The sequence below is a fragment of the Haliaeetus leucocephalus genome, unplaced genomic scaffold (genome assembly GCF_000737465.1).
Source record: "Haliaeetus leucocephalus isolate CR32 unplaced genomic scaffold, Haliaeetus_leucocephalus-4.0 Scaffold339, whole genome shotgun sequence".
NCBI classification, from domain to species: Eukaryota; Metazoa; Chordata; class Aves; order Accipitriformes; family Accipitridae; genus Haliaeetus; species Haliaeetus leucocephalus.
The window spans coordinates 1054849-1066585 of NW_010972775.1; the positions used below are offsets into that span (position 1 = coordinate 1054849).

An 11737-nucleotide genomic window follows, 5' to 3' on the forward strand; every position below is an offset into this window, starting at 1 on the left:
TTGCCCCAGGATACAGGAAGGCAGCCCTTCCCCTCCCAACCCGAGTGGGGGGGGGATCCCTCTACCCCAAATCTGGCTAAATTTCCCTGCTTAAGGGTGGCTGGGCTTCACAAGCTTTTTTTCCCCCCTTTAAGATGTATCACTTCAGAGGAACAGTGTTTGGGTATCCTTTCGCAGGAGGGTAAAGAAGTGCAAGACTTGACAATTTCTGAATATTTTTAATGCAAAGTTAATACTGTATTTTTAAAGTTCAACAGTAAAAGGTTTCCAGCCATAACAACAGATCTCACTCATTTAAGACCGAGACACACATACAACAGTCCCATCAGCCAGGATTTCTCCTCGAGAGATCACCCCATTCCAGCTGGACAGGGTTTCCAGTGCAGCAACCACAACCATCAAAGGACAAGAACCACGGCTGTCCCAGCTCTGCGGGACAGTAGTACCACCACTCTCTTCTCCAAGGAGGATACTATCCAAACCAAACCCCTCTGGATGTAGGAGACCTGGAGCTGAGCTCCCCACCCCAAGGACAACAGTGCCTGCGCTGTTGGAGGATGGATCAGTTGGCCAAATCTTGAGCAGACGCAACAGCTGATTGAAGAGCTGAGCAGTGACTCCGTAATATCTACACACCGCTCACACCAGGTTTGCAAGGTCTCCTTGGAGAAGCTTCAGACTGTCTTCTTCTCGGGATAAGCCAGAAGAGGAGATGGCTGCAGACACGGTTTAGGACAGCAGAGACGGTGGCTTGCAGGCAAGCCTTCTGCCCGGACGTAGGCAGAGAGAGAAGAGAGAGAGACAAGGAGAGGAACCACCACCACAAAGTTGACCGCTGGTGCACGGAAGGCCACAGAAGCAAACCCAAGGTGGGGTGTCACCTGTCCTGGCACAGGTAGTGCCTTGGTCAGGTGCAGACGGTGGGAGGTCAAGGTGAAAAAACTGGGGGAGCCCACACCTTTTCATCACCTTCTCTCTGCAGGGACGGAGTCTGTGATAATGGCAGAGATTAAACACCGTTTATCCAGCTGAGCAGGCACCCAACAAGCTCTGGAGCCACCAGGATGATGCTCCTCCATCGGCATCTCCGGAGCAAGCCCTATCCATCTCCTGCTAACAATAACCCTTGCACAGTCTCCCAAGCTCCAGCTGAGCATGAAAAGGCACCTTTTTTCCTCTTTGGGGTCATTTATTTATAGATTTAAAGAAATAAAAATAGAAAAAGAGGTGAAGAGTGCACACTAAGGAAAAAAAAAAGTTCATTGCAACAAAGCAAGAGCAGAAGCTGGGGGTGGGAAGGGGTCCCTCTGCCAAGCCAGCAGCTTTTGAGAGAGAGGGATCGTTCCTCCTGTGTGCAAAGTGACCGAGGGCAGCAAGATTCTCCCTTCAAAACCCGCCGAATTCATTTTCACAGTATCCTATGTAGAGAGGCTGCGCCTGGACACCACGCCTGGAAAGAGAGCATAGAAATGGCATTAGGCAGAGGGCACAGGCAGAGCCCACGGTCAGGTTTGAGCGGTTCAGGGAGTACAGGGTGGCCATTGGTGCCCGGTTTCAGATGTGACAAGGAGGAAGCCATTTTCATCCTGCACTTATAGACTGTTTTTTTGCTCACGTGTAGGAGCACGGGGAAAGGGCAGGTTCCCTGGGGAAGATGGTGCTGCAGGAGGAGTGGCAATAGCTGACGGGTCCCCCTTCCTCGGCACAAAGCCCTCTCCTCAGAAGAGCCACCAACCCACGCCGGCAGCAGGGGCTCTCTTCCAGCACTGCACAAAGCAAGCTCTGCCCACACGCAGGCAGGAGAAAGGCTCGGGATTTTCAATAAAAACAAGGGTCACTTTGCACCAGGGAAAGCCCACTTCACCCTCGCTGCCCTCCCCAGGGTCAAATCCCGGAGAGGGTGGCCTTTGCACTGTCCCCATGAGCCAGCATCCGGCTGTGAGGAGGGACGGTTACCTGAGAAGCTTGCAGCGAAAGTCGGCCAGCCGCACGTAGGCATCTTGCAGGTCCCTGACAGTCGCGTTACTCCACAGTCTCTCGGCTACGGCCCCAGCTCTCGGCCTTGAGGAACGAGGGACAGGGGCAGTTGGGTCAGGGGGAAGTTCAAAAGCTTCTCGCACAAAGCCCTGAGCTCCCAACACTTTCCCAAACGAAGTCCTTCACCACACAAAGGCACATGGCTTCTGTATATCAAAAGATCCAGTCCTAGAGACATGTGGATCAGGAGTGCACCGGGTGACAGGAGAGACCAGCAATGAACACATACTGGTTGCAGCAGCAGGTTGTACAGGAGCACGTTAGTCTTACAAACCCTCATTTAAGCCTCAGTGAAGCTGTTACTAGCACAGAGGCGCTGCCAGGGGACAGGGACAAGCACCACACGCGGACCAAACCTGCGGCGTTTGGCACACGTCGCTCAGTGGTGAAGGAGAGGGGCCTGAGCCCTGCCCCATGCGACTCGAGCTAACCTCCCCACGGCTTCCCTTACCAGAGCCTGGGGGCCAGGTTAGTGACGTCCACGTATTCGCCCCACATGCACGCCTCTCCGCCGATCACCCGATCCTTCTGCTCAGGGCTGCCTGCCAGAGGACACAGCATTCAGGTGATGGGGTGTTGTAAAATAACAGGGTGACTTAGCACCCTGCCCACAGAGGCGCCTGTAACAGCAGTGAGTGGCTCAGCTACAGAGGCAGTAACTTGCCCTTCTGGAAGCCCCTGCTTCAAACCCCAGGCTGGGGGAGAGCAGAGTTGTTTTCTGCTGGCAGCAAGGGAACAGGACATAGCACAGGAACCAAGGACACAGTCCCTCAAGCACCTTCACAGCAGCAGAGAGAACAGATTAGCAAGACAGCCAAACCTAGTGCTACCTCTGAGTGACAAGTCAGCTGCCATACGGGAAGGGGATGCAAGGAACACACCTTCGAACTTCAAGGGCTCCACCTGGTAGGCTGCCATCCAGTCCTGCCCATAGGAGATGCGGTTGAGGTACCAGGGGGCAGAGAGCAGAGCCCGGTAGCCAGCCTTGGTGACATTCGCCATCTCCTCCATGTACGGTATGGAGTTCTCCTTCCACACGTGGATGATGGTATCTGGCCTCACCTGAAGAGCACAAGCGAACCCCATGCACGGGATCAGTGCAACAGCAAGAGCACCTCCCCCTGCAAGCAGAGTGTTCTGACTCATCCACAGCTCTGAACACCCTCAAAGGGAAACTGAAGCAGACTTTGGCTTGACTTTTGAGCCACTTCCCATCTGGTTTGCAGAAGCAGAGGGAGGGATAAGCCCATTTGCAGAGTGTCCTGGGCAGGGGTAAAACCTGCCTCTTGGAGGTATATATACACCTGTATATATGGAGGGAAGAGACCGTTGACAGCAGTGTGACAAAGCCACCATGAGGGCAGCTCACTGGCAGCACCATCTCAAGATCAAGCCCAGTCCCATAACAGAGTACCCCCTGCCGCCCCCAGCATGGCACCACCAGAGCACACCAGTGCGTCTGGCTGGATTGCTGGTGCTGTTCACCCCAGCACAGGCAACTGCATTAGGGAAAGCAGGCAGCTCTCACCTTCACTCTGTTGTCAAAGACCTCCTGCCACACAATGTAACCTTTGCTGAGGGAAGAGATGATATCCAGAAGCCTGGAGCGGAAAGAGCATTGAGTTTTGGGTCATTCCAACTACACTCCCCTCTCTTTGCTGGTTGCATACAGCCAAAGCAGCAGCCCCAATATTCCCAACACCCACAGTGGGACGTGAAGGTACTTCTGAAGGAGAAGGGAGAAAGCATGGCCCCTTATGGGACTTCTTTCTCCTCAGTCCCAGGCTTTTTTGTGGTCAATCTCCCAACGAAACGCAGCTAGGCTACTCCCCTTGGGGTCAGGGAGACAGGCCACAATGGGCATGCTCCTGAAAAGGAGATCTGGTGTCCCTGAGACAGCAGAAGACATTTGTGCTGGTCACATACTGCAGCTGCAGGCCCAGGATGCAACCATCCTTACCTCTGGATGTAGAACGACTCTAATTTTTTGTAATCTTCACCAAAGCCCATCTCCTTCATGAAGGCACGAATTTTCGGATTGGACTTCCTGTGTACCAAAGAGAAGAGAAGAGAATAAAAGCACTGCAACCCAAGCTCTGGAGTAAAGCCAAGACACGGCCAAGTCCTTCCCACATCGGTCCAAGGCTAGCCCACACATTCCAAGAGCTGTGGCTGTACCAGCACCAGCAGCTTCCCACAACGAGTGTCACCATGCACACAGAAACCCCAGGCACCAACACACAGAGCCTGGAGGAGCAGGACACCAAAGATCTGCAGATGATCATGACCAAAAAGCAATGGGCTGCAGCCCCAGTCCCAGATACTTTCCCCCCAGTCCCCATGCAGACTGATCACAGACTCACCAGCAGGTGAAGTCCACCTCATCACCACCAAGGTGAAGAAAGAAGTCTGGGAACACAGCGCTGACCTCTTGAAACAAACTGGTCACAAACTGGTAGGTGCTGTTAAGAATGGGGTTGATGGGCCCATAGGTCCCAGAAGGATCCTTGCCCAAATAGCAGGGAGTCAGGAGGCCCGGAGCACCTGGCTCGTAACAAACACAGGACAGTGAGGAAGGGGCTAAATGTGGCCATATGCACCGTATAACCCCCCAGACCCTCCTCAGCACAGCCCAGTGCCAGTCGTGAAGACAGAAGACCTGGACATGGCACACAAGACACAATCACAGCAGCAGAAACATGATCTCTGGCTCAGGAAGCCTGATCTGATGGGGCGGGATCTGTGTTCTGCACTCATCTTGTGCTCCCCCCACGCACATCCACTACCGCCGCAAACACACACTTCCAAGTGAGATCAGAGCTCGAGCCTTTTAGGCTGGACCCCCCTTCCCCCCCCCGCAACTGCTACTCTGAGGATGGGACACAGACACACCAAATCCTTGCAGGATGCTAGTTTCTACCCTTCCCGGGTTTCTCCTTGGTATCTCTCCCCACTGCTTTTTGGGGGATATTCCTGTGGGAAACCACACACAGACCTGCTGGGGAAAGATAACAACGGTGTAGTCCCCCACCCTCTCCCAGCTTCATGCACCCGCTGCAGACAGGGAAGGGTGGCAGCCACAGTTTTGGTTGCAACCACGTGCACAGGGTGTACTCCACAGTGTGGGTCATGGCATTTGGAGGCAGGGGAAGGAGAGAGCAAGCTAGGACAACGTTTTCCTGGAGCCTCTCGCGCTTCCAGACACAGAAGAGGAGACACTTGCAGTCCTTGGAGCAGGGAGCAGTGTGTCAGGACTGGCGCGTGGCTGAGCAGAGCAAGGAAGCTTGGTTAAACGCAAGATGCTTGCAATTGCCCATAATGTTGGTTTTGGCAGAGCAGGTGTTCCCAAAAAGTCACCCAGCTTGGACTCAAGAAGAGATGGAAACTTTTTCCCTTTGAATATTGTTCCAGAAGTCGGACCATTGGGTCCTACTTCCCCCAGACGATGCTCTGCTCCTCCTCAAAGCCAGCCCATGGGACGCAGCTGCCCACACCTGGCTTTTGGGATCCAGGTTGCAGATCCCCTTCCTCCCGCCCATACAACTACAACTCTCCTCACAGCAGCAGCAGGCAGGGTCTGCTCCTCACCTGGACCCCAGGAGAGGGTGTGCCCAGGAGTGTCAAACTCTGCAATGACTCTGATGCCACGCAGCCGGGCATACTCAATCACTGTCTGCACGTCACTGGCTGTGTACACGTGGGTCATAGCATTGAAGGCTCCCTGGGGGAACACAGGAAATCTCAGAGCCTTGCTCAGGTGCCGAGGGAGGGATCTGCTCCCCCTGGGCTGCGCGCTACATGGTGATTGGGGTGGGTTACCTGCTTGCTGAGCTCTGGGAAAGTCAAGCTCTCATAGGGGAAAGACGGGTCGTCCACAATGTGCCAGTGAAACACATTGAACTTGTTGTAAGCCATGACATCCTGGAAAGGAACAGGAACAAAGATGAACACGCCCTGTCCCTTCTGAAAGATCACCCAGCTTGCCAGAGAAAGGGGACAAGGTCCTTGTTCTCCAAAAGGACAAAGAAAGCAAAGTCCTCAAATGCTCCCCAGATCCAGGAGGGATTCAGACACCTCCCTTCAAACACATCAGCACTACAAAGAGCTGCAGAGGGCCAGTAGTGCTTCTGCTCACAATAAAATCCCTGTTCTCCCTATAACTGAACCAATGGTGGAGACCTGGAAGTTTAATTCTGCTTGGGAAGAACACAGAATGACCACCCACCTCCATCTAACGTGGCTGGGATGAAGCCAGTGTTTTCCTTTGCCTCAGAAACAACCCAGCCTCGAAAAGTAATCCGGATTGCAAGAATCCAAGGTACCCCTCAGGGTTTTCTTCCTTATCCTATTTACAAAGGGAGCTGAGAAATCACTCAAATGAGGCAGCTGAGAGTTACACCGTGAGCAAACCCAGCCATGGGCACTGGGCAGGACCTACAGCACAGAAGCATCTTTCCATGATGCACGTCTGTATATTAAGAATTGAGGTCACGCAGCATCCCACCCCAGCCTGCTGCTTCATCTAGGTACAAGCAAGCTGGTTTTGTTCAAAAAGCCTAGGTTTGACAAGCTCTTCCTCAATGAGATGTAGATGCAGTAGCCTATGCATTAGACAGCTCCTAGGATCTTTGGAAAGAAGCAACACAAAAAAACCCAAAAAGCCCTCCAGGCCACTCAAGGAGCCTTCAGTTGTTGCAGAGGAAGGGACACCCAACTAAACCACCTCACCTCCCAGCACAGGCACCCTACCAGAGTTTCCAGGATGGCTCTCAGGGGCAGGTAGTGACGAGAGGTGTCCAGCAACAGTCCCCGGTGAGGGAAGCGGGGAAAATCCACAATTTCTGTCTTGTTGATGTAGTACTGCACACAGAGAACATGAGGAAGAGGCGAGCAGGGCTTTGGGCAACACAACCATTAGCAGGAGACAATCAGGGTTACCTTTGTCTCCCAGGGCTGGTGAGACAAGGAGGGGTACCCTCACTACCCAGGGTGCAAGCTAGCCAGAAAGAGCTGCAATGCTTTACTCGCTCAGAAGGCAGGATTCTGGCTGGATTCATGAATCTTGACTTGGCCCTTGGTAAGGCCATGCTGCACTGCTGGTACCCCCCTCACCCCGAGCATCCCAGCAATCCTCAGCCTGTCCCCACGGAGGCAGGAGCATTATGGAGAGCTGACTGCCCTCAGGAGATGAGGCCAGGACTCACCGTGCCGTTCTCATCTCTCCCAACGAGCTGGCTGAATGTTTCCAGGCCTGCAGGAAAACCACACACAGTCCCTTTCTCAGCACAGATTCCCCCAAAGGAATAGAGCTCAATTAACAAATAAGTCTACGGAAAGAGAGAGGCAGAGAGAGACATCCCCATAGGCCTGAGGCAGGGAGAGCGGGAATGCCCCACAGAAAGCACACCTCACCTCTGAGAGCTCCCCAGACAGCATCCGCAGAGAGCAGCAAGGAGCCTTCCAAGACAGACAGCTTATCTGAAACACAGCATCAGAGGGGCCACTGCTGGCATTAGGTCCCACGCTCCATCACACACTGCTATGGGCCATGACAGCCCCAGCTACAGGGTTACAGCAGCACCAGGCAGGAGTTTTGATACAGGACTGCACCCTGGGATCCCAGAGAACAGATTTTGGGGTTTCTTTTTTTGTTTTAAACTTCTCCCACTGCTTTATCAGCATCCTCAGGTAAGTTGCTCCCTCCTTTCCCCAGTTTCTCAATAACACAGTAAGGATGGCTGGCTCCCTAAAACTGGGGGTAAGTGCTGCAAAGTGCTATTTCTAAGGGGCACAGAAACAGCCACGCTCCCGCTCCAGTCACTTCTGCTCCCAATCTCTGTACTTACAGCTCTCCTTGGAGTCCAGGCTGGGAAACCCATCACAGCCCGGTGTGGCAACAAAGACCAGGAGCTGAGTGCAGGGCATCCCCCAGGATGGCTCATTCTCTGCAAAGGACACAGACCACGGACATCAACCCCATCCTTGCTCTTTTCCCTCCTTTCCATCCATCGCCATCCTCCCAGCCCCGCTAGCGATGGAGGCGCAGGAGTACATGGACTTTTAATACACGTGGCAGAAACGGACACACCCCCCCCCTTCACTCCAGAGGAGGCACAGGGGTGTTAAGCAGGGGCTTCTTTCAACACAGGCAACCAGGAGCACATCAGCTGACCCTAACCTTCAGCACGGAGAAGGTCTGCTGGTGAGGAGGCCCCCCAGGGAAGGCTTTGCAGTGGAGCTTAAAGGAGCACACAGAAGAGGAGAGACATCAGAGTGTGGTCTAGTAGCAGCCCCCAAGGCTTCCTGGACACCAGCCCCTGCTCTAAGCTACAGCTGCGACTACTCAAATCTTACCCAGTGGGGGTGAAAAGCTTCATGTTTCCAAACTCTCCCAGCACCAGGAAAAAAGCACAAACCCAAGAGCTCTGCTACCCTACCCACACTTCTTAGAAAGGGCAAAGAAACCCTGTAAAAAAGGGTGGAGAATGAATCCAAGCATACTGCAGAGTCGGGCTGAGTTAGAGGCCACCAAAAAGTCTCACCCAGCACAGAAAGGCTTCACCTTCTGCAGAGCAGGTCCCAGGCGCAGCGGCTAGAAAAATAAACCCATCCACATTCAGACCCCAAGCAGGAGCTCTAGCCACGCTTCCCTATGTGAAGGAGCACTTCCAAGGATGCACAGGCCCGAGTCCTCACTGGAGTCACTCCCCCAGCCCAAAAGGGACGTGTTCAGCCTTCGCTGAGACACATGGGGCTACTCACAGCAGTCTCTGGCCAGGAGGAGCATGGGTTAGTGGAGTGGGACCCTGCTAATCACAGCCAAGGTCCACGCCTACACCCTCACAGCATTCCCAGGAACAGCCAATGCTCAATATGGTCCCTAAAAAATAAAAATCTTGGCTTTGAGTGAGCCTGGTCAGAAGCCAGGCACCAAGCAGACTTCAGAGAGACCATGGCACCACCAGTGTTCAGGTGAAATGCAGAGAGCCTGTGCTCCAAAGCTCGCAGGAGCCAGAACCCCCACATTTCTCCAGGAAGGAATGGTGAAACCTCTGCAGAGAAAAGGGAAATGGCTTGAAGATAGCCCTCTGTTTTGAGCTTTCCTCTCCGTTACAGACGAGCCGGTAGCCAAGGCAACCTTGCAGATGTGAGAGCTGGCGCGCCAGCACAGCAAGACCTTGCTCCCTCTGCTCGGCAAGACAGCAGCTCACCAGGGACAGCCACTATCAAGCCTGGGGACACGGGAAATACTCATTCTATTGAGAAGCATCAACAGAATTGATCCCACCACCACACACCACGTTTAAACCCGCCCAGGGAGACATTGCCAAACCCGAACATGGCCTCCTCGGCCAAGGAGCAGGCAGGCACCACCACTATCACACCTAGAAGGCAATGCAGATGGGCACAGCAGGGGTCAGTGACACATCAACCACAAAGGCTGAGGTTCATGGTTTAAAAGAGCGCTGTGAAGGCACACGTCAAGTTAATTATGGTCATAGACTGGAAGACAAGGACGCTAACGCAATGACTGCAGCAGGTTAGCAGGAGAAGACATCAGAGATGGAGGGTCCTGGCTCTCTCCTGGAGTCGTTTAGGAGCTGCCCAGCTTAAGGACAAGGGAAAAGCAACAAGGGAAATCGCAATCAGAGAGAAGGAAAAAAATTCTTTACCTTGAGGGTGGTCAAACACTTCAGCAAGGGGTCAGTTCTCCATCCTTGGAAATACCACAATTTCAGCTGGACACAGCCCTGAGAAGCTTGACCCAACTGCAAAGTTGGCTCTAACTCCAGCTTTGGCCCTGTTTTGAGCAGGGGCTTGACCAAAGACCCTCATATGTCCCTCCTAACTTAAATTAGTCTCTGTTTTCATGCTTGAAGTCCAGGATGAATGCAGAATTTGGACATAATCTTGCTTGCTTGTTGAACTGACACAGCAGCTTTCCAAAACAGACAGAAAATGGTTTCTGCCTTTTATTTTCTCTATTAATAGAACCTATTTCTTTCCATCCAGGGTTTCCATTGCCTGTTGTTACTAACCACCCATGTTTAAAAAAATAAGGAAGGCAAAGAGGGAAAAAAGCCCTAAAATTAATTGTGTAGTTTGAGTGTCACAAAGCAGGGTGTATGGAAAGTGATGAGTATAAGCTCAATCTCGAGATCACAGAAAATTGCTCGATGTGATGGTCATATTTCCCCTCCAAGAGGAACGGGAAAATGTGAATAACTGTATCAGCTGTTTAAAGTTTAGCTCCTAGCAGCAAAAAAGAAACAAGAGGAGTCTTCTCAGCTCCCAAATCAAGATTTATTTCTATTGCTACTTACAAGAGTTGAAGAAATAAAATAAGCCAAACAGTTCTTCTCAGTGTTTCAAACTTGCCTTTGTCAAAGCACGACGTGCTCGAGACGAAGCAAAGCGGCTTCCAACACTGTTACCCTTCTCTGCTTTGATCAGTGGCGGCAGAGTTCACACTGGCATTTAAAATGCTTGGAGGCAGAGTAACTAGCTCTTTTTGATGAATGAAGCGTTTCATATTCCCCAGATACAGCACTTCAGGCTGCCGCAGACCCACGCAGGCACTGAGCATCCGTGCGTGGCCGGCTCCCCAGCCTGTGTTTGCCTCTGCAAATGCAGCCAGAGAATTTCCTGCATTTCACCCCAGACATGCAATGGGTGCTGTCAAGAAGTCCAGGCCCAAGAAACCTTTACAACCTATCAACAAATCAAGCCCAGGCTCTTAAAGCTTTTGCCTTTCCTCATCTCACCCTACAATTTCAGGATGAATCTCTGCCAGAAAAGCCATGCTGCCTCGGGATGCGTAACAGCTTAACTTTGGCAGAGAGAACCCCACGGCACAAATACGTACTTGGAAGAAACACATGTGAAGCAACAAAAGTCTTTCCTCAAGGTAAAGCTTCACACTGGATACCAAGAACTGCTAGAAAAGGCAAGAGCCAAGACATGCAAAAAGCACTGAAGCTGGAGCAACTGCAACACCGGTGGCAGCAGCTCTCCCTGCAGTTGCAAGAAAAGGAAGCAAAACGAAGTGCTGGGGAGCTGAAACACGATCTGGAGGAGATAAAAAATGAGATAGAAAGAGCAAACTCTTGATAGCAAAAGCCTAACTCCTTGAAAGAAATGGAAGACAACTAGTGCTCACTGTGCCAAACAGGATTAGATTTTATTTTAAAATGTGCGTGCCACAGGCATTGACCTCCACGTACGAGCGCAATGCTGCCCTTTGCTACAAGACTCGATTCAAGCCACCGCGCCATCAGACCACAGCTACCACCTCCCCTCGCCACCAGCCCCTGCCGAACTGAGGAAATAAGGGGGTCTAAAAGCAGACCACCACACAAACCCCATGGTCTGAGCCCCCAAATAAACGAGGGTTTGGGTTTGTGGTTTTTTTTTTAAGAATAAAGCCACACGTGAAAGGGCCAACCGCCCTTCCAGCGGGCCGCAGAGCCCCCCGCCCCGCCGGCAGCCCCCGCCCCGCCTCACCGGTCGGGCGGGCGGCGGCGAAGAGCAGCGCCCAGTACCGCTGGAAGGCCGCCTCCAGCACGGCGCAGCCCGGCCCCACAGCGGAGCCGGCGGCGTAAGCGAAGCGGAAGCGGCGGGGAGGCAACGAGCAGCGACCGCGGCCCGGCGGGTAGCCCTCGACCTGGGGCTGCGGCCACACGGCGGCCGCCGGCTCCAG

General features: G+C 52.9%; 1 protein-coding gene across 1 annotated transcript; it reads right to left on the reverse strand.

Moving 5' to 3' along the window:
- Window positions 1–335: 335 nt before the first annotated feature.
- Window positions 336–11624, reverse strand: HEXA (hexosaminidase A (alpha polypeptide)). The gene is made up of 15 exons (XM_010571574.1): window positions 11542–11624; window positions 7884–7982; window positions 7450–7515; window positions 7242–7288; window positions 6787–6897; window positions 5857–5958; window positions 5626–5758; window positions 4401–4581; window positions 3998–4084; window positions 3566–3638; window positions 2919–3099; window positions 2489–2579; window positions 1957–2061; window positions 1398–1450; window positions 336–991 (listed from the first exon to the last, which is right to left on the reverse strand). Exons 2-15 carry the CDS (start codon window positions 7960–7962, stop codon window positions 966–968), a joined length of 1335 nt encoding a protein of 444 aa, XP_010569876.1. The 5' UTR covers window positions 7963–7982; window positions 11542–11624; the 3' UTR covers window positions 336–965.
- Between the last annotated feature and the right edge of the window lie 113 nt (window positions 11625–11737).